Below are 27,021 nucleotides of genomic sequence, written 5' to 3'. Positions count from 1 at the left end.
TAACAGGAACAATGACTTTAATGAAACTTCAGCACATATCAAGAGATGGCTTCATATGTACAATATCATCGTGTGAATGATTTAACACAAATAAGGCATTTCAAGTATCGAAAAGAACCAACTGGCATCACATTTTTGGTGAATCGATCGGTTTCAGGGTAGCTTACCTAATTCGATTGGTAAAGCCATTTAGGAGGTGATCGAAGGCATACAAGTACCATACAAACAAATGGTAAAATGTATCAAGACACACAAGCTGTACTTGCAAAACATCTCCACTGTAATGCATCTGTTTCACCGTAACTTCGTGTACTTATCAAACTTTGGCTGTGTTGGGATTCGTGGGTAGGAAGAGGGAAGATTCACCACCACTATAAATAAAGTTCAAGTACACAAAGAAGGACAAACTATTTATGTACAATATTTTTCTTCTATCAATATTAAAAAGAGAAAAGAAAATCCTGAGGGCTGTCAACTTCTGTATTTGCTCGTCCCGTGTCCTTTGATATATTCCTCCCCTGTTTGGTGCTTCGTAGTCGACATCTGTCTTACTGATGTCTGAGGGACGTCAGATTCTCTCCAGATATTCCAAATGCAGACAGTCACGTTCCAGCTCAAAGTTGGAAAAAAATAAGATGAAAATATATTCATTACAAGGTTATGATGAAGTTTCCCGCAGGCAGCTTGGAGTGTCAGTATTTTCAGGAGCCTTGAGCAGGATGTGCTTAATGTATTCTACATGTTTTTACACTTTAACTCGTGAAGTGTTCACATTTCTTAAAGCAACTATAGGTTAATTGTCTCTTGTTATGATTGATCCCACGACAGCGCTGAAATGAGAAGAAAAGAGGTGTTTAGAATGATGTAAATAACACAGAAATGAATATAAATGGTATGTTCTGCCCTTTAAAAATCTCAGCAATTAAAGCGGTTGAGAGAGATTAATTAGTATCTGGATGTCCCACTTTAGATGAAGAGACTGACCTGCAAATTAACCTCTGCACCGGGGCTGTTCCTTTGCATCCTTCCCGCAAAATGCTAATATGTTGATGTTGTGTATGGCTGAGTGTTCTGACAAGAAAAAGGAGGAAAGAAATCGTTGGGTTAGACCGTGTTGTTAACGAGTCAATTTGCACTGAAATTTAATCCCAGTAACTATGCTGTTATTGCTGATGCCACAGCGAGTGTGACGGTACTGTACGTCTCCCTCCCACACTCCTGCTATAATATCTTGTTTCCCGTGGTCAAGAGAGGTTATCTTACCCTTGTGGTTTTGATCTTGTTCCCGGCATAGCACATCCAGCCTGAGTTGTCAGGGAGCGTCTTGCATTCCTCCCCCTCCAGGCAAGGCTCCATCTCACACCACCACTTCCCAATTACTATGGATGCTACGGGCAACAAAGACAAGAGAAATGGCATTGCAGGTACCTTTCACCTTAACAGAATGCAAAACCCCGATAGCAAAGCTGGGCAGTGTTCGAGATAGGCGGCCATTCGGAGAGGTTGTCCAGTTCTAATTATTACATGTCGTATGTCAAGGGTGTCAGTAAGTAACATGGTTGTATTTATCGACATGTTTCAGACAACTTTTTTCAAAACTGTTGCCGCATGTTTCATACACTAGGGCTGGCCCAAATACTGGTTTCTGGTCTCCGGATATTCGGGCCCTATTAAAGACGAATATCCGAATATTCGTTCCGCCCCATAACGTCCGACGGGGGGGATGTGGCGGAGAGGGCCCGAATATTTGAATCCATTCGTCTGGCCTCCCGGATGCAAATTTTGCACACTGCCTTTGTTTTGTCTTCAGTTAAATTGAAGAATTCCCAAACAGTGGAGGTCTTCGGCATCTTGTCTTGTGTTTATGCAACAAAGTGAAGCGTGACGTCAGAGTCGGGTGTTCGGGTGGTAACAAACACGAATGGATGAGCCGAGATGAGCTGAACACGGCGGGATGAGCCGAAGTGGGCCGAAGGCGAAGCGAAGAGACGAGATCCGAATATTTTCATCTGGGGGGAGGAGGGGGTGATCACATAGACATATGTGTATATGTCATAGACATGTGTATATGTTTATGTGATCACAGGACGAGATGAGCCGATATGAGCCGATGTGGACCGAAGGCAGAGGGAAGACAGTAACGCCGAATATTCTTTTCGCCCAGCAACGTCCGACCAGGGGGTGGGGGGTGGGTGGGTGGCGAATATTCGGATACCAAAATTAATATCTGGATACCGCCGTAGTGAACGAATATTCGGATATTCGGGATATTCAGGTCCAGCCCTTTCATACACATGTACATGTGTGTTTATATTCCAACGTGACTTCTATATTAGATGTAGTCGAACATGAATGCAGAGGGTGAAAGTGAGCCTTTTCATTGAGTGAGAGGATCGGTAGGTGTGACTGGGACTTGACTTTAATGCACACCACATTCCTGCCATCTGGAGAGAAAATTGCCTTAAATACAGGGTAAGTAGACAGTAAATGGTTTGTAATGTGTGACAGAGGAAAAGAATCTGTCAGAGCTGACATCAAGAGACCTCAAAAACCCCGAGTCCCCTTGCAGATTGCAGTAATATTTGCAAATGGATTTAAGATAAAAGCTGCAGGTGTGAGGTCTCCTAAAGCCAATATGTATTTTAGCTGTGTCAGACCAGGGCACCAAATCCATTTATTACAAGGGATTGAGAATGTGTGGCTGACATTTGTCAAAGCATGTATAAAACCATCAAGAAATATCTACAAGGTACACACCTAATCAACACCTACTTTGTCTGCATCTCATCGCCTTGTGCTATTTATTTCCTTACTCTTCCCCGAGGTGTGCTACATTCAGCGGTAGTGTCTGACTGTGTGTTGGAGTAAAGCTTACCCCTGCAGATGCCTTCTGCTGCCTGTAAGCAACAGAATTTGGATGTGACATTATCCCAGGTAATGTTAATCTTATAGGGGACACGGTGTTGCATGGGTGACTTAGGCTCTTTGAGAGATTTGAACAAATCTCTGTATCTTTTCAAAACATGGCAGTTTTGTTGGCAGGATTTTGCTTTTTGTATAATGCAGAACATTTTTGGTGAAGATAAATATTTTTAAAAAAAAGAACAGGCACTTTCTTTTCCTGCAATGCAAGCATATTCAGAATAGGACAAGACTGTGCTAAACTTGGTATTGTAAAACAACCTCATACTTGCTAGATTAAAGCTAAAATACTCACCGTCAACACATGAAGGCCTGTTTCTGGTGGTTCCAGCCACCTTCCCTGGCAGACAAGAACATTTGACTGTCTGTGACCGCTCCTCGATACGATTCTTATTACAGCATCTGTGAGCGGCAATTACTTCACATGTGCCCCCCTCTGATAAGGAGAAGAAAAAACAGACAACAGGCTGCATTAAGTCAGCATCTCGGGGGTAATCAAACAGAGCAGCATTTGCTTTCTGAACACCTCACTGGACATTTGTGGATCAACACAGTCTGCCATCATGGTGAACATTAGCTAGTTCATTCAATTCTCTGTACTCATTGACTATTTTGAGGCACTTTGCTCGTGTATGTTTATCTTATACTGCACTTTGCTGCATTTCAGAGCAGAATATTGCGCTTTTTGTGACACTGAATTGGAGCTTTAATGATTACATAATTAACTGATGGATTAATTGTCATTTATTTTCTGAAATGTCTAGGCATAGAGAGTTGTACGGTGCCAGGATTTTCTGCTTTTCTCTTTATGAATCACTGTAAATATATTGATCCGACAAGACAAGTTCTCTGACTACATCAACATGATTTCTGAGAAAGTGTGATTGACTGTCATATTCACATTCCAGCCCATAATTTTGGGCATTTTAAAATATATTATAAGGTTTCTCAACTTACATCTAATGCATATTCATGAGCTGTTTGTTTCTACACAGCGAAATAACTGTAAAGCATCATACAGTTTAGCCGTAAACCAGAATAATTATTCCTGTGCTTTACACTCTTTGAACAAGCGAGGCCCCTGCAGCTTGTTGAATGTAAAACGATGATGAAGAGATGTGTGAGAGCGGGCAGAGGGGAAAAAAATAGACATCTATTAGCAGGAGGAGAGGCCTTCTTCAGGGTTATCATGAATATGAACGCTGTATCCACCATGCAATTATCACCAAACTGCCGGCTGTGCCCTGAAGGACGAGAGGACTGGACCAAGCGGACTCGACCCACCTCAACCGCTGGCCTCTCCCACCCACTGCGCCAAGGCTCTCCACATATGAGAGCTGTGCTGCAAAGGACCATCTGACAGTTACACCCGTCAGCATGACACAAGATCAAGGAGGTTGTAGAGAGAAAGAGCAGTGAGAGGGGAAAAGTATCTGGTATATTGCCAGCAAAGTGATTTGAAGTAATGTTTGACAATGAGCTGTGGGTTTGTGAAATGTGTCATGGCTAGATTTGCATATATCACTTTACTACATTTGAATATTTCGGTTTGTGAAGTCGTCTTGATGCAGAGCAATTTCTTAGGAGCAAAAATACATCCTCGTGCACTATCTTGTCATCCTGCTGTAGTTAGAGCAGCAAACGGTGTTGAACCACTGCAGCAGAAGCCATCCTAATTCAGTCATAAAGTGAATTGCTGACAATCACCCTCTCCTGTTTAACACGTATTTACAGTACTGTATCTGAATAATATATTTTAAAAAAAACAATGCAACATGATTATATGACGATATAAAGACATTCTTAATTGGTATTATGTCAAACCCTCCTTTGAAACTCTTATTTTCAATATATAATCAGCAATTGAAACAACTGGTTGATTGCTCCATTAGCACATCAATGAAAATGAATCGGCAACAATTTCCCTTAAAATCAATGAACAATTGTTTCAGTTGTTCAATCAAGTAAAAAAAAATCAGTGTGCTCTATATGTTGTCTTTAAGCATTTGCTGGGTTTTTGTGTTTTGTAAAGTAAATGCTGCATCTTTGGTTTTTGGACTGTTGGTTGGACAAAACATCTGAAGGTGTCACCAGGGGCTCTCAGAACTTGTGATGGGAATTTTTTATCATTTTTCTGTCTTCTGAACGTCCACAGTTTGACGCTCGGCTGACCCTCGTTGCATGTCATACCCCCTGCTCTCTTTCTGCATTCCCTGTCTATCTCTACTGCAGATATCACACAGAGGCAAACTAAATACCTAAAACCCATGAAGTTAAAAGAAGCCAATTACTGTAGAATAATAATGTGGCTTCATTGATTTCGTGAACGTATTAAGTATTTCTAAATATGCTTAAAGCTTAATAAATGTTTTAAATTTGGTATGTGAGTAAATGTTTAGATACGATTACACCAAGTGCTGTGTCATCTGTGTTAACATCATTCTACAGATGTTTATGTTAAAGTTACAACTAAAATGATTGCATTAATGGTAAATCTGCTGATTATGTTTTCAATTTCTTGATCAGCAGCTTCATGAAGAAGTGCAAAACTCTGTCATTTGCTAAGATGAAATGTGCAAATGCAGAACATTTTGATTTGAAACATGCTAAGATGATTAACTCAGAATTCCTCTTAATTGATTTATTAATCTAATTATTGCAGCTCTAAATTGCTTTAAAATACATTATTGATCTCCTCTCTATCTATTTGCATGTAACTACATTATAGTGAGCTATAAAAATTATAGTTTTTAGATACTATCTGGACTATAGATTATGATAGACCAACTATGCTGAAAAGTGGTGATGGGAATCATTTGACTCTGAATCCTAAGACTTGAGAGGTGATTTGAGTTAGAACAGTGTTGATTTTCATTTTAATTTGACAAAACATTGTGGACATTGCTGTGATCAAAAGTGTTCAAACTATAACTTCACACAGAAGCTGAATTAAGTCATAAAGAAGCTTAAATTTAAAAAGGAAAGAGATTTGGGGCCCGTCATATGAGCTCCAGTGGGGATTACTCAGCACAGGCTCACGTGACCTGCTGGCTAGAAGCAGATCCCTGCTTTGATTCTCTCGTTTTCACTTCATTGAATTTAAAGTGACCGTTATCTTTCCTTAAGCGTGGAAAACCTCAAAAGAACTACGAATGAGATTGTCACAAACCCAATTGCAATTCGGTTTCTCCTGTGCGGATTTTCGGTATATCTGCAGCACCTGGTTGTAAATCTGCTCATGCTGAAATAATTGACTAGTATTAATAAACAGGACTCGTGTGAGCTGCCGATAAAGGTGCTAATTGGATAAGGAACTTTAAAGCAACAAAAATTAATGGCAAATTTAAGTGTAGGGTGGAGGATAGAATTAAGGAAGCTTGTCTTTTTTTCCCCTTTGCCTCTTGCCAAATCTACTAAGTTTCTTGGGGTTATCATGACTCCTGGCTCTGTGTTTCGGAAAACATCAACAGCCTTTAGTTTGACTGAAAAATATCCAGATCTCGTTGCCGGTCTGGGGGAATGTTGCCTGCTGTCTGAGGCACTCAACAAAAGGGCATGTCTGCACAACGTTAATCGTGATGTACCAGTGGAAGCAGTAGGGCATCATCTGAAAACAACAGCCCACAGGGGTTTGTTCTTAATGCATCTCCTTAATTGCATAAGACAGGCCCAGATTTCCTCTTTGATCTATTAAAAACACACTACTCAACAGAATTAACTTGCATTGCTTGTTGCTAGCAAACAGAGCAAAGAATAGGCATACTCTATATTTGGAAATCATCACCTCCAAAGAATACATTAAAACCGAATAAAAATGCAAATCAGCGTGGTATTTCCAGCTGGCAGGTGTAGTGGGTACCTTTAAACAAAAGTTATGCTTTACTGATGAGTGCTCTTTGAGTTCACTCATGGTTTCAGCCTGCAAGTACAACACGCCGCATGCTCTGAGACCCCATCTTTGCATTATAAATATTTCAGAGGGAGACGAAGGATAACATAGCAGGATATGAGTGCTCTCCTCAGGTGAGGGCTGGAGCCATGCAAGGGTATAATTGTTTTCTGTATTTCCATTTCTCCCATTATCTGGGACTATGAGCAGAGTCAGTCTCCTGAAAGACAAATGGCTTCAGGGAGAGCATTCGTTTGTGTGTGCGTATGTGTGTGTGTGTGTGTGTGTGTGTGTGCCCTTGTGTCGCCTCTGCAGCAACGTTTTTGATTGACAGGGAACAAGGGTCACACAGAAATTGTCATTCATCAGGTCAGAGGTCACGCAGAAGCAGAGGGTCTCAACTGGAACTGCCCTGTTTTTCTGTCCCTGTTTTTTGCCGTGCTCCCCGCAGCTGCCTCTTCATTATTGTGAGTCGGGAACAGAGGCTGTCAGGAAACGAGGTGGCCACCTATACAACCTGCACCCAACAGGGCACGGCTCATTTTTAGGTCTAGAGGACCTGAAAAAGCCATAAATTTGTGCTATATGTGGTAAGAGCGCCGTCTGTGTTCTCTGGGATGATTTGCGCCTGGCGTGGTTTGGTGTCGTGTGGTGATATATTTCAGCGCTGTGATTTCTTTGGTTAGTCTCTTTAGAGAAAAAAAAATCCTGAGAACAATGAACATCTACTGTATTTGGTAATGCGGTCCATGACCCCAATTTCTTTGGTCTCTGTATTGCTTGCAGTTGTGCTTGGCCTTCACTAATTGTCAGGTTGCACGTGCCATTTCTCATGTGTTAAGGATTATTATGAATTTGACACCTGTGCCACTTTAATATTTTGCTGAATTAGGCTTTGAAAGTGGAAAGAAGTTTAAAAAAGTTAGAACGTACAAAGCTACCAGCCTGCTTTGCTTCTGCATGTGTACCGAAATATTTACAAAGTAGGTGTAAATAAGTACATTTACTGAAGTACTGTTATTATAAAGGTACTACAGTAACGTAGTGCTGTATTTATCCTGGGAGTCACAAGAGACAGTCTATACTGCGGGAGGTATGATATTGGGACTTTTGGGTTTAGTGAAGGATAAAATCCAAAAAAAGTAACCTGCCTCTTTCTTGGGCTGCCTCTTGGCTATTGACGTCTTGAAATGTTAGTCAAAGATCCGTAATTTGACTCAGACGCTTTGAATCAAGCTTTTGTGAATCCATGTGACAAACCCTGGCTTTACTAAATTACATTGCTCTCTGACGAATCTGTATTTTCAATTATGTTCAGAGGAAAATGTAAATTCTGCCAGATGACTTTAGAGTACATTTAATCATTTTGTCTTTGCCATTTATTATGTTGCTTTGCTGGTGCTGCTTTTCAGCCAACCAGTCATATTTTGGATGGGATTCATCACCCTTGTAACCCCCCCAAAAAACAAAAAAACAGAGGAGAAGTTTCAAATATGTTGTGAAATGGTTTTATTAAAACCCAAACCGTGACATTTTCATGAACTTAACCAAGTAATTTTGGTGCCAGCTTAACCAAGCTTCTAACATGGGGCTATTATTGTGAAAATGTTAACCAAAGTGTGATAATTTTCCAAAATCTAGTAAATAACGAGTCAAAAAACTTTAATCTGCTGGTCTACCAAGTGATGGCTGACCGACAAACTTTGAGACTTTGTGATTCTTTCAAACTGGAAGTCTTTCCTACTACTTCAAAGGCGAGAAAACTTGCATGTTTTAAAATTAAACTATGTTTCCTTAGAAATATGCACGCATTTATATGCATAGAAAGTTAATTTTGTGAAGACTAGATCGCATGACAATATGATGAGAAAAGATGAGTCAAACTCATGGATTGTGACTTTCTTGGTAACCTGTGTGCAATGTTGGCAATGTGTTGTGGGAAATGAGCAACTTTATTCTGTAAAATGAGCATTACCAGCAGCAGCCTCTGTGAAGTTCATGCAATAATGTGTGTGATTAAGGTACTGTAGTCCGCCATAAAGCACTGGACTAAATAGACCTAATTCCTAATGTAACAGCTATTTAAATGTTATGTGTCATGTTCACTGTCCATAAAGGTTCATGCAATATTACCATGGTATCTCCGTCTGCCTCCTCTCATCACTGCAGAGCTGGTAAAGGTTAACAGCCAGCAAGCCAGAGGACAGTAAAAGCACTTGGCCCAAACCCAGAGGTCTCCCTACTAAATACTGAAAAGACTAAATTGGAACTGATATGAATTGTCATAGTGAACCACCAAACTTCATTCCACGAACAGATTTCTGGTTTGTGGGCAGCCCTAGATACTACATTTCCCATATTGCAATTTGCATCTTTCATTAGAAGTGCTGTATCTCCGAACGAGAGAGGCTGGTACAGAGCTGCAAACGACATTGCACAGCTGCAGACCGAGCGGTGCTTCTTGTTTTGAGTAAAGTGAGCTTGTTATGTAAATTACTTTTTACTCCACTATAGGTTACAAATAGTTTCCCAATTAAGATTTCACATGCAAAACACACAGCAGCCTTTTCGGTTATCATTCTTCCCCATCAAGTTACTGAAGTTTATTTTAGTTCCAACCCCTTTGTTTGACTTTAAATGCAAATCAATTAAAGTTTCCTTTTTCCTAATTCTGGTGCAGCAACTTGCATTTCGCTTTCTTGTTTCAAGACACAGCCAGTGTGTTTGGCAGTTCATTTGAACTGAGTGTGAAATGCTGAAACCTTGACAACACTAATAGATTCATTCAGTGGAAAATTAGGTTTTTAGCCATTCTTGTCGTTTTAGGATTCTGGCTTTTTCGTTAGAGCTCAAACTAGAGTTCCAAAAAGCTCCAGGTGCAGCAGTATATGATATAACAGTAATAATCTGTATATAATGCTACTAATGTGCTTTTACATTTGATGCTATAAATATATTTACCTGAAAATATTTTTTCACTGTAGAATTTGTAATGCAGGGCCTTGAACTGGTAAACAAATATTGTATAATGTTGAATTACCTTCACAGCACTTAAATGATTGCACACTGGATAATCAAAGCTCCTCAAGAACTTCCAGTCGATTGTGAGGTTCTTTACTTTTACATTTATCTTAACGTCTACAGATAGTGTGACTTCAGTAAAGCTACTAAATGGACCCAGTAGTGACATTGTTTTCTCACTGTGCATCATTGCTCGATTGAAATATTCCAACCAAACCTTGAGATTGTTTTGTCCGCTGCTGGTCCCAAGTTCAAGGATGATTATTTTAAGCTTATGCCAGTCATTCCACAGAGCAGACCAGCCTCACGATTCCTGTCTTTTCATACAAAGCAGCAGTAAAATATTATCAGACTGCTCTGTTTTACTGAAGCTTCACAGCCTTTGCAGTGTTGAAAAAATAATTCATATCAATCCATAAAATGAAACATAATATCAGAGCCCAAACTATAACCACACTGCACAGAAAAAAGACCAAAAAAATGCAGTAAGATTTGCTCTGGACTCATCTCGACTTAGTGATTTCTGTCTGTCTTTATCTTCTGTTTTATTTCACTCATTTTTCAACTTTTTTTAATGACTGCAAATCAGTATGTGGCAGAGTGTTGATAGCTACTGATTGAACAAAAAATGGCTTTTGTGAAGCCTCAAAAAAGAAAAAAAAAACTTTCTGGCACTCAACACGACTTTGCGCCGAGGGATCGACTTAGTTCAAGTTTACCGAATGGGAATTTGTTGGAGCACTTAACTGTAATGCTATTATGTCCACGAACGACAACACCTGGCATCAGCAGTGTCTCAGCTGCTGGATGGAGACTGAGTGTCGTTCAGTTGACGGCCACGATGAGTCATGCTGGAAGCCAACAACGCTGCATCGAAATCCGATGAGTTATGGACAGCAAGCCTGGTTGAAGGCAAATGCTGTCAAATCATGCATGACATGAATGCGTGGCACCAATTCTGGATTTCTGAGGATCTGCAGTTCTGCTTGCCTAATGAATGTGAACAGGGTTCATGTGGGACTAGCAAATGGTTCTTCAGACGTGATGAAACAGCCATTGCACAGAGGAAAATGGTCAGTCTATCTCAATAGAAATGTCACTACGCAATAAGTATGCAATGACTCGCTGTCTACTGTAATGAGCCCAGACTGTGTGGCTGTCTCTGGAGATGCTGATAGCGAGTATACCCTCTGAATGGCAACACTCCTCCGCCATCTGTTCCAGCCGTTCGACGCCATGTACACATGAAGAAATATTATATGTGCAATTTATAGAGGGACTCTGAACACCATCTATTACTTGGGTAAAACCTAATAATCCAATGTATAAAAAGAACGCAGCCTGTAAATGAAAGGACAGCACTGAGACTAGTCACTGTTACACTCCATATACAAACCAAATGAAAGCCTAGGGGACTCAATTTAGCAGATAACCAGTTACTCTCCCGGGACTTTGGATTCCAGTGACTGGCAGCCAATGGCACCGAGTGTGTGCGCTCACACACGAGTGCGACGTGACAATATATCTTGATAACTGTGTGACATCTGAGCAACTCCAAACAAGCGCAGAGCTGAGTCAACGTCACACGCAAGACGCAGCAAGTCAATAGTTCCTGTGGTTAATTATTTTGCAGCTTAAAAATCATTTAACGGAGACAGCAGGCCCTGATCTCCAAACCACAGCAGTCCGTGTTTTAGAGCAACACGCCTGTCACCTTTTTAATGGGAAATGCATCCAAGGTGACCCATAATAGGCTCCACTTTCTCTGTGCATGCTCTCCGCAGACGTCCAAGCCAGCAGGGTACAGCAGTTCAGTTGCTGGCAGGAAATGGGAGCGTCAGATTAGAGACTGTCTAATTAATGCAGATGGAAGACAGTGAGAGGCACAAAACATGTGACTGCATGGTGTCAAATTGAGTGACTATTTTTTCCCTGCCTTCTGCGAAAACATCTGAAGTTCCTGTAGCACTGTTGTTATTCCAGGCATAAATGCTGGGGTGAAAGTGAGTGACATATTGCTCGATAAACTGCGAGACAAATTTGTTTTGAGGCTGGTGCAAATGCAGACGACCTGTGTGTCGGTGTAAACGATTAAAAACAAAAGAAAAAAAACGGGGGAGCTTGAGCAAACCCGAGAATTTGAAATGTTTGAAGAATTAGCAGTGTTTATAGAAAGCTTCAGATAATAAAGAAGTAAACACATGGAGATATTCTTTATCTTAACAAACTAGATGTATTTTTTTAACACGCGCACGTTGCACGTTTGCAACTGTGCGTGCACATGCTTGACAGAAAAGGGAAATCAAAACAATTTACAAGCATAGAAAACTACCAATTGCCAGTCTGAAAAGGCATTTTCCACGACAAATAAAAGCATAGAAATTCATGAAATATGGCTGGTGGGTTTTGACAGCATGTCATGCGAGGAGCCTGTAAGATTGGTCCTGTGCAGTGGGCCAAAGATGGGCGATGCTTTATTGAAATGCAAAATGACTACTCACAGAGCAGGGCTGGTGTTGTTTTAAGATGCATGAAAACTGCATGCAACAGAGGAAACAGCGGCTACTGTGTTGGGGAATGGGGGTTTTTCATTTGCATGTGAACCTCAAAGCCGGTCGTCTGGTGTTGTCACATACTACACGGGCCCAGGACGCTGCAACACTGGTCCTGATCAAGGACATTAAATGCTATTTTGACTCCCGAGTCAGTCAGTCAGTGAGACCCGCACATGAAATCGGCCTGTGGTTATTTGGATTTTTATGGCTGGAGATGTGCGGCTTGTTGAGCATGACAGCGCGGCACAGCAATCACACAGCAGCTTTCATGTCCATTAAACACACATAAACAAAGGCTCCGTCTACATTATCCCCTCGTCGCATACTCCTGACTTTCCAGAGAATAGGCAAACAGAAAAGCTGCAATCTGAAAATATGTCTTCTGTCAGAGTGATGTCATTCATTTTTAAATGTCAAGCTGTTCCTGTCCTTCTATTGAGCCTCTTTTCCCCATCTGGCAAATGTCCAGAATTGGTATTTCATATTTTTAGATCGCCTGCTCTGATGAAAGAGTTATATTCAGTGAGAAGAAAAGGAAAGAGCGATCGAGCCAAGTCAGAGAGCCTTTAGAGAGCGGCTGCTCGCCTCTGATGTGACTGCTGGCCCTCTCGCTGCCGACCATACAAGATGCGCATGGTACCAGTACGCCTGCATCATGTAAACTGTGTAATATGCATTATGCAAAGGCTAAATGACCTTCCAAGCTGTGTGACATGTACACTGAAGAGACAGTTATCATGCAAGACTGCTGATAAGCAGAAAACTACGGTGGATATTATCGTATTTAGCAGATTCTTGCTGTAGAACATGTTGTTATATGGTGTAACATTTCCAGTACATATATAAGATGCTTTAAAACTGATATTCTAGATATGTTCATTCAACTGGCAGACTCATTAAATTCTAAATTATGGGAAACAGTATCACATCCTAATGTGAAGCCATAAAAAGAACTGTCTTTTTTTATTGTAATTTAATTTCTTCTCGTGATGCACAACTCAAAGTGTTTCAGTCAGTTCTTCCGTCATGTTGTTCATATTTGACAAAAGTGTAATATCCCAGCTATTGTCCCACATTTTCACACGTGCACACTCCAGTCTCTAGGAGGAAAAGGTAATTGGATCTGTATTGTAAATATGCCAGAAGACTTATGGCACACCAAGGAGATACTAGAGCAGAAGAAAAAAACTGAAATCTGCAATGGAGCCTGATAAACCCAATATTAATTACTTTGCTTATTTCTAATACTTCCCTCCCCCTTGGAACCAATTAGTAAGTTGAGATGCTTCTTTTCAGTTTAATGAAGTCTAAGTAATGATAATGAATTTCATATTCCTGCCAAGCATTTAAAATAGGCTACCACAAAGGCGACGCCATGTGAAATGATCTCTCAAGCATAATTCCCACTCTGCAAGAAATATTTCTTTCATTGAGAAAATCAAAAATGAGGAAATGAGGTCCCATTTTTACCACTGCAAATACGAGGACGAATTAATAGCGGTAATCTTTCTTCACGCTGGGCACGACAGGAGACTTAGTCACATGTAATATCTTAGAATCACAGACCCAGGTTTAACTAGATTTGTATAAACAATGTGTCTAAGAACTAGGTCAAAACCCCCAGAAAACTACATTCAAAATCGACCACAAGTGGCCAAAAGAAGGTGACATCTAAGGAGCGAAAGGAGCCCGAGGGCTGCCACACCTTGAAAATCCTTCACAAGGAAAAAAGAAGCTAGAGAGGGGATACATCCCTGTGACAAACTTGTTACATCTCTGCATCTCTACACTTCCCTATAATGTGGGTTAAAGAGAAAACCAGGCACGGGGGAAGACTTTTACCTCGGCAGGGAGCGTATTTGCAGGAACAATCCTCAGGACACATAAGACAAGAAGGTCTGAACTTTCTGATATAATATTTACAAACAGTGGGCACACAAGCTATCATTAATTCACCGGTCCTTTTTGTTTCATGGGGAAAACGTTGAATTAAAGAGGAAGAGTGCTCACACATGAACTCACGCAGGCTTGTGCAACCACTGGCATCAGCAATTACTGTGAAGTGCGGCGATGGTGGGATACTTTCCACTGTGAGGGCTTGTTTTGATTCTCTGACGCAGGAACAAAAGATAAAAAGGTTGAATTGATTTTTTTTTTTTTCACGTTATTAATCAAGAGAATTTTGAAGTGCTGTCACGGCGTCTGGCACAACATTTACTGTAGTCTGTTATCCTGTTATTCGCTGGGTTTGAGGGTTTGGCTCGGCGGATGGTACAAATGTGCTGAGTCCAGGTATGGGACCGTAAAGTGCATCAGATTAGTGCTGCCATTGTCTAATGTAAGGGTGTGGCCGACAGGATTGGAGAGCCTGGTCCAAAACTACACAGAAATAGCAGCAAACGACTACAGAGTTGCCCAAAGCGAAACACGAAATGACCACAAAATGGCACAAAACTAAATTTTTGTCATTGTGTGCCTGTTCCAGTTTGGGTGTCTGGCTCCTGCGTGGGAGTGTGGCTGGGCCTTTTTTCGTGTCTGTGTCCAGAGGAAAGTTGACTCATGAACTGCTTCTGGCTACAGGGTCGTTGAGGGTTACAAGCAGCAGCTATTTTATTTTTTTTTTGGATAATATTTCATGTCGGAATATTCACAGTGATTAATTTGACATTCATTTGTAACACACAACAAACAATGTAGCTATTAATAATACAAAGAGCATTTTTTCTGAGAACTAAAGCTCTAAATGTGAATTTTAACCCACATCTCCACCTCTGTAACCTGCTGCAATCATCTTCTGTCCCCATTTATACCTCTCTCAAAGTCCCCCTGCACTAATACACAATTCACCGTAATAAAAGCTTAATAGTAATTATGCCTAACATCATCATTATGCATTAATTAATATGAAAAATTAATGTTATCCATAAACTCCATTACGCAACCGCTAATTTAGTTTCAGTCGCAGATAATTGTTGCCACAGATAAGCCGTCTCGATAACTTTCCAGGGGCATTACTATTAGCAAAAAGCACCTATTTCGCTTGCTGTTTGCAGACAACAACAAAAAAGAATTGTGTCTGTAAAGCTGAGCTTTGTTTTGAACTATTTCTGGATTAAAGCAAACCGAACACTTTTATCAGGATTCAGGGTTTCAGAGTCAACTATCCTTGAGCTATGTCAGCTGTCACAGCAACATATTTAGAAAACTGCTGCTAACTACAAACAAACTGGGGTCTAAAAATCCTGCTAAGGACCTCAGGAGGATGCACTGCTTCTTATATCCAAGAGAGACAAAGGGGCTTGAAACAATCAACTAATAACAGCATTTTGAGGCGAAACGTGCTCCACTATTCTCAGCAGTAGGTCTCTGGTATGTGAGGTCCTAATGATGTCTCAGATTGTTGGAGCAAGCACATAAATATAGTCATTTTGGGAGTAACAGTATATGCTGTCTATTCCTAAAGACAGTGTTGTGCCAAATTGCGCTCATTGATCGTGCTTTTGTTTTTGGCGAATGGCAAACGTATCTGCTCGTAACTAAAGAACGTGACATTTGTTAATCCACGAGACTGAGAGACTTTAGTGAGACTTGGCTGGAGGGCAGTGTGACATCCCCACTCCATAAAAATCACACCCACAACTACTGAATAAGAAACCTGCTAAAAGATACGCCTACTAAGATTCCACTGGTTGTTTATTTAATTCCAATGTTAATCTAATCCCTAATAAATTAATAATTCGACATTATTGTGCTTGTTTTTGCGAGTTTTGACTCTTCCTGCCTCTGCTGTTTCCTCATCGCATTTGTTTATCATAATGTTTAATCAGTATGTTTGTTTTTTATGGACCAAGGACTACAGATGGAAATTAGCATGATGCTAAATCTGGTGCAGCCATCTTTTTAATGTAACTGCACGCTATCCTTTTTTCAAATAAACTTGAAAGAAAGAAAGAAAGTTCTTCAATCACCATTTCATTTATAACAACATTCGTAAGAGCGTGAGGCCTACTATTTTTAAAATTATTTTATAGTCATTTATAGTTAATTGATTAATTGGTTCATATCCATAGCATTTAGATTTTGCATATGCTGTTTATGTGGTCAGTGGATATGCTATGTATTTCATATACAGTCTATGTTCACATAGTGCAATTTTATGCATGCTTTGAGAAGCATTCTTTAAAAATCGTCAGATGAACCTAACTCATAAGTCCAAAACAAATGTCAGCTAAATATACTTTAGCTTCTATGCTAACTATCAGTCACATCGGGTTATGTTGCCTGCCAGTTTAGATCAAAACCTTTGTCATAAGCCTTCCACTGTCATGACGAGGTGAAAGGAGCACTCTATGATCCCCACCTCCAAGATGTGCCATTTTTGAGACATCTTGCATGTTTCTTTGGTGTGACTTAGAAAAAATAGACGTGTCGCCTGCTACAAGTTCTGCCCTTATTCTTCAGTCAAACTGAACAAAGAGGATCTTTGTTTTTATTGAGCGGTACCAGAGAGGAGGATGTGGATGTAGCTAATGGTAACCAAGTATTAAAATATTTAGCATAGCTGTCAAAATGACACAGTATCCACACTCATTGTGTAAATTAACCACTAAATCTGTGTATTTTAACAGAGAATGTTGCTTCTACGGTCATGGAAAAAATTATTAGACCGCCCTTGTTTTCTTCAATTTCTTATTCATTTTAATGCCTGGTACAACTAAAAGTACATTTGTTTGGACAAAAATAATGATAACAACAAAAATAGCTCATAAGATTTTAATTAAGAGCTGATATCTAGCCATTTTCCGTGATTTTCTTGATAATAGCTAAAATCACTTAAGTTCTTACATCAATAGTTATGGCATTGTACTGCCAAAACAGTGCTTTATGGCATTCCATGTTTTTTTTGTCTATTTTAGTCACATGATACACACAGGAGTTAGTATTTGATTATATAACCATTGTTTTTGATGACTGCAGACATGCGTCTTGACATACTGTCCACCAGCGTCTGACATTGTTCTACTGTCACAGCAGCCCACTCCTGCTGCACAAATTCAAACAAATTTGCTTTGTTTTTGGGCTTGTGACTCTCCATTTTGCGTTAGATGATTTTCCACAGGTTTTCAATTGGATTTAGATCTGGTTTGATTGAGCAGGCCAAGGCATTGTTCGAATGTTCTGGTTCTCCATCCAGCCTTAAACTCAACTTGCCGTGTGACAAGATGCATTGTCTTATTGGAAATTCCAGTCTTTGGAGGCAGGAAAGAGTTTTCCAGCTGTTGGAAGAAGACTGTTTTCAAGAGTATCCCTGTACATGACTTGGTTCATTGGCACTTGACACAATTGCATTTGCCCCGTTTCACCCATACTGAAACAACCCCAGATCATCACTGATCCACCCTCATGTTTTGCTGTAGGGGCAAGACAGTCTGGTTTGTAGGCTTGTCCAGGCTTCCTCCTAACCAGTAAGTTGACTGCAGTGGACATCAACTGAAAACTGGATTCTTCACTGAAGAGAACAGATGAGTGCACGGTCATCTCATGGAAATCTCATAGAAAGATGTTTCCTGCCATGACTAGCTAGCAATTTGGTAGTACTATTTTGGGCTTGTTTTTTCTTGATACAATGAGTGGCTGTGTTGCAGATCTTCATTTTTTTTCACTATCTGTCTGTCATTCATGACAATTTCCAGCAGTGCCAAAATGGCTGCATTTGTGACTTCACATAATTCTTTTTAGGTATTATGTGAGAGCTGACAACTTCTGAGTTGTGCTACGGCTTGAATGTCAGCAGGAAACCACTCTATGCCTTTGCATGTGCAGTGCTGCTCATGACATGAAATGTCCTCTTAGATACTCTGAGAATACAGTTAAGTTGAAGCATGTCAAATAGGACATAAAGCATTATGTAATCAGCTGCATTTTTTTTGGTCGTGTTCATTGTATTCTTCAGGTAATGCACCTTTAATGGTACCAGGCATTAAAATGAACAAGAAATTGAAGAAAATAAGGGTGGTCCAATAATTTTTTCCATGACCATATGTGGCAATGATTAGAGGTGGGGGATAAGTAGAACTGCATACTGCACCTTTAACAACAAGCTGAAGAGCAATGATTTCCAAAGTGGAATCACTCTGGGATGCCTTTAGGCTGGGTCATGGGTCACTTTGGCTTTATCATATCGCTGACAGCTTAATGATAAATTTAATTATATTGTTTACCTTTTGTGTTATACTATCAAATATACCAAAACTGAAAAAAAACGTAACAATTGATCTACCGCCCTGATGTACATCTCACTTCCCATTTTATAGTTAGGAACCGCAAGCATGAAGACTGAACAGTGATTATGGCCGAGACAGACGGACAAACAGCGTTTCTGCAGCTTCTTCACATGATGCACACCACCGCAAAAGTCATTTTCCCCACACATAGTCATTGGATAAGGAGCGGCTATAAAATCAAGAAAAAAAAAGAATCATTACAAACTCCACAAATTGCACGTTTTATCATCAGACTTTGATCCTTCTGGTCCAAAGTCTGCAGGAGCTCTATGATTATTTCATTTAACCCTCTGAGCCCTAGGCTACTTTCTCAGTAATTTCACTACCTTTACTATAAATTTCTTGTCATTATCAGCATAAGAGCTAGCCAAACATGCTGTGTTAGGAAAACTGTCTGCAATCTAGCAATATTAGAACCGCGATGGAGGGATACCATATGAGTTAAAAACTGAGAAAAAAATTGTGCATGATGCCTAACAGAAATACATTATCATCATTTTATTTAGTGAGGCCTGCACGTACAGTTGCAGGGAGAACAGACCAGACAAATATTTGCCCACCATCCTCCCCCACCTCCAAACAAAAGCCCCCCAGTGGCCACTTTGCCTTCGGGTCCCCCAGAGTCTAGAATCACAGGTGTCCACTTGCACATATGGGACCTACTCTTCGTCTTTTAACCACAGCTTTTGAATCATTGCAGTGAAAAGCAAATCCATCTTTTTCTTTTCATACAAATCGGCCCCGATGCTGGAGACAATGCAGATATATTTTTAAAATTTGCCCTTTGGTGCACAGAGAAACAACTACTCTAACTGGAAAATTTTGTTTTGATATGCAGTAGTATGTTACGAAATGAAAAGGACATAGTGACTTAATCTGGATAAGCAGAAGCGTCGAAATGGGTGAAGAAACTAGTAAAAATGTTACATTGCAGACATTTGATCTGCTTCTTAATGTTATTACATGTGCAAATATGTACCATGCATAGCTACAAAACTCCAGTTCAGCTTTTCTAGGTGACATGATAAACATAAAATGACTGCATTTCATTGATATTGACATTACTAGATATTCACACAGCGCGCTCATGAGTATTTCAAACAAGAGTAATGAGTGTGGAGATGGATGCACAAGTGTGTGCAAGTTGTAACTATGATGAAATTTGTTGCAAATTCAAGATTATTTTTCATCAGTGATACTTTGTTGAACAGACAAGTAATTAGCATTGTTGGAAAGGTCAAGTTGTGCAGCTTTACTTGATATGTGCTACAACTCCCTGCGAAGAATACTTCAAACGCAGCTCAACCAAGAAGGAGGGGTGTGAATTTGGACGCAAAGTGCATTCGTCAGGCTCGAATGTTTAAGTCTATTTATGTGTGAAGGGAGCCAACCGGAAGTCAGCTGCCCAGCCAGCGGGAGTCTCGGTGTTTGGGTCCAAATGCAGAAGCATGTGCAACATCTGGGTAGCTCATGCCGGAAGCAGAGGAAACTTTTTCAGCTTATGCGCCACTGAGCAACTTTCATTCAAATAAAAGAGGTGCCTTCTTGTAATCTGGTATCCAGTTCTCCTTAGCACATCCATGGTGAGCACAGAGTGGTGCAGTATTTGCCCCAAGAAGGGAGGTACACCAGAACATCCTTTGCAAAGTGTAATATGAAACCAGCAATTTTATTAGAAATCTATCAATGTGATCGGACCCTGCAGCTGATTGGATTGTTTAATACTACATCATCACAGTTCTATACTTGACAAGTAATAGTTTAACCCTCCTGTTGTCCAGGGATCATTCTGACTGAATGAATCGAAAAAATTGTGGTAATGGGTTGGACTAAAGTAAGACTAAAGGTAGAATACAGATTTGTCTGACAATTTCTACTATATGCTTTAAATAACAGTCAAACCAGGGAGTCATTTTTTGACCCCAGAGGACAAAAGGTGTATGGCAACTGGGAGGACATTATGAGTGTTAAGCTCGGGTGTACAATCACCACAAAGTTTAGATCTTATTTCTATTATTATTTACTTTTTAGTTAAAATTAACTGTATGGTTAATAAAGAGACACTCAAGCTTTTTTTAAAAATCATTCCTCAGAAAGTTTTTCCTTTCACAGTCAGACATTTTTCCATTTTTCGGGAAAGTCTCTCGTCTGTCAGCACCAAACATATTCTAAATGTTGATTTTTATGAGTCTTGTGATCTCTACTTTAAATTGAAAGCATATTTTTACATCATTTCATGCGGTTGCTTTTACTGCATGCGTATAACAATATGTGTTCATGTATTTCTTTGTCTTGCTTCATGTTTATGCAGACACAAGATGAATAAGTTTGTTTAAAATGTTACTTTCCTGACACATTTAATATGCGGTGATGGAATCAAACACCTTTTTGATACCGTGATAGAGGCTTTTAATGACAGTAAGTCTAAAAATGAAGACTTTGCTGAAGCAGCTGAAGATGAGGATTATATTTTTGTGCCTGATGATCAGGCAGATATGACTTTGACAGTGCTACCTCCGAGATAATGAGCTTCACAGCAAAACAGCAGACTGCTGCCAGAAGCATGTTGCAGTGACCTCAAGATGTGACTGATTTGTGATTACTCTTCTGACTAATGAGTGAATACCATTAAGCAGTTGCTGCTGCCTTTTTGTATTAGAATTTGTACATAAACATAGAATATAATTGACTTTGTTGAAAGACATTCATAAGTTGAAGAAGAACTTCAGCACCTATAAATAATGGTTAATGGTTAGGCATTATTAAGATTAATAGCGTTTTCCTAATAGTTATTTTAATTAGGAGCTCAATCTATCTCACGAGTAACAGCCAGCATATGCAGAGTGAAAATGAATTAAAAGAAATTCAGTTTTACGACCTACGACCTTTATTGAGCTGAGCAACTTTGTGTGGTGTTAGCACCTCTGTTATTAATATTTGGGGATTCTGGTTTAGATAGGAAACAGCTGGTGGAGTCATGAGAGAGAGAAAGCTGGCTAATTAATTAAGCTGTGGGCCACAGAAATTCATTTTGCATATAAGCGTTGTGGCCACAAAGCATAGCCCCAGCACAAAATTGGCTGAAAGTCTTCAATTAAACATGCTGTTTAAACAAATATCCACAAGCTTAGAGAAGCGCTCTCTAATGAATAATTCATCGCTCCACAGAGGAAATAAACGGGAAATACTAGAATATGTAAAACCTATTTGTAGCTGTGAGCATACAGTAATAATTAAGCCACTGATTGTCCTTAGATTCATTTACTTAAGAATATATTTTCCTTTCAGGGCTAACCAAGGAAATTACATGAATAGTTTATTGCTGCTAAAATACAATACAACACTGAACAAACTGTGCCTCTTCTTTCAACGGAGCCGTTAAAGCATGAAATCTTTCTCAAAGCCATTGGAAGAAGTTTCTGGTGTTCTACAGAGTGGAAAGTGGTCTTTCGACATCACAGTAACATGTGTAACAACATCAGGACAAAGTGAGCTCCAGATGTGGGGAGGCCTCCGGCTGAGGCTGCACGCCACTTCCTATCGGCACCGCAGCAGAGCGGCGGTGACACTAGTGAGCGCATGGTTGAGAGGAAGTCTATGGGAGGGGTGGAGGAAGATGTATGTCAAAATAGTGTGCCTCCAGGAAGCATTATATAAGGCTATTAAATTGTCAGCGTCTAAAACAGTGCACAGAGGATACAACCTTTGTTTGTGACAGCCGAAAATCCATTTTCCATGTTTGTTTCATTGTGAGCCTTATCAGCGAGTGGTTTCTTTTGTCCTAGTCCTCTAGTTCTCACTGAGGCTCCAGAAGGGGAGACATGAGGGGTTTTCTCACTTTCGGTAAAATGAAACTATAGCTGCCAACCATGTAGTAAATTAAAAATATTTATATATTTAAGTAGCTTAGCATTGAAAGTCCATTTGAGTTGAAGAGGTGCATCTGTAAGAGGCACTGAAGTGGCTTATGGGATATGAGTAACTACGGTTGCAATTGGAGGCGGTCACAGTCGGTAACAATGCAAAAAGAGAAGCAGACAATGATACAAATATACAGCAGAGCAAGACGTTTATGACTCAGGTCTAAATAAACACAATATACCATGGATACTTGCAAGTGGTTCACTTCTGCTTGTATCCTCAGTGTCGGTGCTCTTCATATCTCACATGCGCATTCACTCGCACCTACACATTTCACAGGAACCACAAGGTAGGAGATTATCTGCACAGTGTTGAGAATCGATGACCTTTCAGTTATGAACAGTTTGACCCTGCAAAGCCAACTGTTGGTGGGAGTGAGTTCACGAGAGAGCAAGGCCACCTCAGGCAGCCACTATCTGCTGTCGTACTTTCTGCTAACACCTCCACATGATGCACTGCATCACCAGTGGCACTATTTCTTCCTCTGGAAATAGACTGCGGCTCAACACGCTCAACACACCTTTGTTCTCGCTGCAATGAAGCATATATTTCAGTCTTTACCAGATATCATAGGAGATTTGCAGCATTACTCCCGAGTCGTAATTCATCATGCCTGCTCAGTATTTTTTTTAATATTTGTAGCTTCTGCATTAGGTTTTAAAATCATATTAGTGGGAAATAGAAATATATACATATAAACTTTTTTTTTTTTGAGCCAGTCAATGTTTAAGACCTGAAAAATTTTCCATCTGCTGCTTCCTCTGGACATGTTCAGGGGTCGAGAAATTCGCGACCCCAAAAGCAACATCTCTGCCCGGCACTTTACAGATGCACGACGGACACAATCTGTTCTCTTTTGTGCACCGTTCACGCTCTTTGCACCAAATAAATACAGCGTCTTATGAATCATACCACAGAGAGCAACGCTGCCTGTACCAGGAAGCCAGAGAACAGCCCAAAGCATATCTGAGAAAGTGGCAGGCAGCAATCTTTAAGTAGAGCTGTAGGCTGGAAAGCAGGCCGCCTTGTCCGAATCACTGAGCATACACAAGCACCTAGTCAAGGGTCATCCAGCTAATGGACTTCTGGACGCACATTCTTTGCAATAAGGCTGCCAATATGTCAGTGCACGAGTGGAACAGCTGCTTGTGCAATGTCAAAAGAAATAATTGCCCAGAAAACATTTGGGGTGAGAAACACAATGCTGCTGATAAATCTGCAATCTTCCTGTCTCAGATGCTTTTTCACGGGTGAGCTTATTGACAAATAATAATTCATCCAGAGCTTGTGTGCGTTTAAAAGATATCAAGATCAGGTCCCAGTTTAGCTGCTCCTGTAATCACTACACATGAACGATTTGATACGTCTCTCTGTAGATCTAAATTTCTATTGGCAAGGACACATCGGATCCTTTGCCCTCTGTAATCTCGATTTCCTCTGGTAATACCAGTCAATGTGAACTTGTGGGATTTCTTCTGCCTTTAATGATTGGCCCAGTGGTCTGCAACCAATGGCCTTCCTGCCACCAATTCATGACCCGTCAACCCCAATCCTCCCACCAATCCAACAGGCACACAACACACAGCACAGAACAAATGTCCCAATGTCAGAATCAATCCAGACAGGCATCCCATCCCCCTCTCATAAAACTGGCATCTCATTTATCCAGGAGTGAGGACTATGGTAAATGGAATGACAGGACATTTACACTTTCAGTAGCAGAGGGTCCTGAAGGATTCGAATTGTTCACTTTGAACTTGCTTTCTCCACGGAGGTACCTGAATGCACATTTGAAATATTAATTCCATTTTCCCTTTGTTGACGTGAGGCCACTTTGGAGAAGCTATCCTATTTGTCGGTGTCTTTTTTTTCTTTTTCTTTGCATTTTTTCTCCTCCAACACACATGTGCACACCTGAGTAATGAAATGAAGCTGTTGGAACAGGAAGTCTTCTGACTCACAATATTGAGAGTATTGAAAAGACCCCTTGCTGATATGCTTGAGGTGCACCAGCGCATAGAGGAAATAACAGACACCAAGGACCTGCACACTCATGCAGCTACTTCTGCCTTTGAAGTTCTGACAGCATTCAGCCTCCTCTCCTCTGTTGAATCCTGCGATCATAATTATTTACCATAACCAGGGCTCACATCCGCCTGAAGAAAACAAAAGTTCGACCGCAGTGTTTCGGTCATATTCTATTCAGCGCAATTTCGCAGGGAACACAATCGCACAGATCAAATTGAGGGGGAGCAGTGTAGCATGAATATCAACTGTAATAGCTCAAGAAGGAAAAGCGCAAACGCATTCATTGTCTATCTGTGCGATCTTCACGACAGAATGTGGCACAAATCTTAATGAAATCAGGCACTATACAATGTGCCTGCTAAATAATTTGTTAGTTAACTGCTAATTTATTAATGGAAGTAATGACTTAATAAAAACAGTGAAATGCAAAGTGCTGTTGCTTTCCATGAGCTTGCAATAATGTCATTAAACTTATAAGCAGCCGAGCACAGCTGAGAAGCACTCAAGAGGCTTTGGCTGCAACTGACACAAAAGGAGTTCTTGTTATTTTCTCTACGCCTTTGTGTAAATACGTGGAAGCCGCAGCAAGAGAGAAAGCACTGAAGGACTCACCGATCATGTGAATCGTGGTCCGCCCAGGCCTCGTCCCATGATGCTGTTGGATGGTGTCGTAGAAAGTAGCCTGACACAGCTGGATGGCAGTCACGCTGACCCAGAGGCACAGGCAGAGCAGCCAGGACATGACAGGACACATCTGCTAAGGACCAGCAGAGGTGGAATCAACTCACAATGCATTATGTCGTCAACCCATGACCTCAACCCCCCCAACACACAAACACACACACACTTCTGAGATCCTGAGCAAATTACATCAGTAAACACAAACGTATAAATTTGTCTAGAATTGGCCTTAACGCCCCTCAGTGGAGTTTTTTAGTCATCAGGATTTATCATTAGCATGATTATATAAGTATGAGTTCTTCACTGTTTCGGCTTCCTAGTTTGCCCTGTCTTGTCCCTGAGCCACAACACTGCAAATGTGGAGTGATCCCTGGGGAGTTTTTCCCATGCAGCAGAGATTTCCCCTGACAGGCTGACTCCCTTCAGCTCCTGAGCTGTGCTGCTGCCTCAAAACCAAAATCAAACTTGAAGAAAGATAAGATTTTCACGAGCAGCCGGCTGCCAAGGCTTTTCTGTATCTGTCGGAATAATGTGACAGTGACATGGTGGTAGTTGGAATCAAAAGCCTTGTAATGTTTCACAATGCTGTTTAGATAAGGAAGAAAAGACACACCAAAAAAAAAAAAAAAAAAAGGTGAAAAAAGAATAGAACAGCGAGGAATGCTCCTGGTCATAGGGAGGGAATCTATGGAGGTGAAAATAAAAAATAATAATATTAATGTTTCAACCCTGACATTGTTTCACAGCAGCAAACTGAATTATTGATCACCTTTTGAAATGCACTATTTCATATCAGAGCCTACTTCTAACGTCGTATGGTTTTTGAAATAATTCCTTTAGAATGATTGCATTTTAGAGTATGTTAAAACTTTTATCAAAAGGAAAAATGTGTATTTCATCATCATTTTGTCTTTTCAGTCTTTTCACGTGTTTTTTTGTGCTTTAAGAATCTTCAATGGGTGTGAAATGGTTAAATAAACGAATTAAAAATAAACAATAGATCGATGACTAAATAATCATGCGATTTTCAAAGCAATCAATGTTAAGTTTATCATGTAATAAGACAATATAATTGCATTTCGTTTACCTCAACAACATGCCTCACAGTACAACTCGTCGTTACGTGTGCAGATTTCCCATTCTGTATTTATTTGGTGAATGTATGATTTCCTAGGTTAATGCAAAAACCTAAACCCCTTGACAATGACAGGAATTAGTTTTTGCCCAGAACACAAAGAAGAATGCCTTACCTGAGCAACACAACAAAGAGTGTATAAATATCTCAACAGAATGACATAAATCCATCCATAATTCTGCTCATGCTGATCCCATCCAATAACTCTGAATTTGGCTCGAGGAGGGAACTCCACTGGCTCTGCCTCCCTGCTCCACACTTTGATAGCAACAGTCCAGTGATTCAGAAATGACCGTCAAGCCGGAGTCAGGAAATAGATTTACAGCTCTTTCAATTCCACCTTTGAAATATCACTGCTTCCCCTTGAGGAGCTGCTCCCACTGACACTGAATTCATTTGCCCCTTCGCATTTATAGGCACGTGCGGAGTGCTCCTTAATTAACTGTAGTGGAATCTCTTCTTTCACCGTCTGCATCCTTCCAGTGTGAGGCAGCCTCTGAGCAGCAGCTCTGGCTGAGTCCCTCCTCAGCGAGCACTAAGAGACAAATGTTCCCGTACAGCTTGGCTGAGTGTAAAGACTGTATC

General features: G+C 40.4%; 1 protein-coding gene across 2 annotated transcripts; it reads right to left on the bottom strand.

Moving 5' to 3' along the window:
• LOC110957876 (chemokine-like protein TAFA-1) lies at window positions 1-27,021 on the bottom strand. 2 transcript variants are annotated; one of them, XM_022204093.2, is made up of 6 exons: window positions 26,552-27,021; window positions 25,233-25,377; window positions 3,218-3,358; window positions 1,264-1,388; window positions 985-1,071; window positions 1-830 (listed from the first exon to the last, which is right to left on the bottom strand). In XM_022204093.2, the coding sequence occupies exons 2-5, from the start codon at window positions 25,372-25,374 to the stop codon at window positions 1,039-1,041; spliced, it is 441 nt and encodes a 146-aa protein (XP_022059785.1). In that variant the 5' UTR covers window positions 25,375-25,377; window positions 26,552-27,021; the 3' UTR covers window positions 1-830; window positions 985-1,038. The 2 variants fall into 2 exon arrangements, with proteins under 2 accessions (XP_022059785.1, XP_022059784.1); XM_022204092.2 differs by having other exon boundaries at window positions 25,233-25,374; window positions 26,552-27,020.

Source organism: Acanthochromis polyacanthus, chromosome 6 (assembly GCF_021347895.1).
Source record: "Acanthochromis polyacanthus isolate Apoly-LR-REF ecotype Palm Island chromosome 6, KAUST_Apoly_ChrSc, whole genome shotgun sequence".
NCBI lineage: Eukaryota > Metazoa > Chordata > Actinopteri > Pomacentridae > Acanthochromis > Acanthochromis polyacanthus.
The sequence above is the reverse complement of the archived record's forward strand: the minus strand, read 5'-3'. Positions and strand labels throughout refer to the sequence as shown.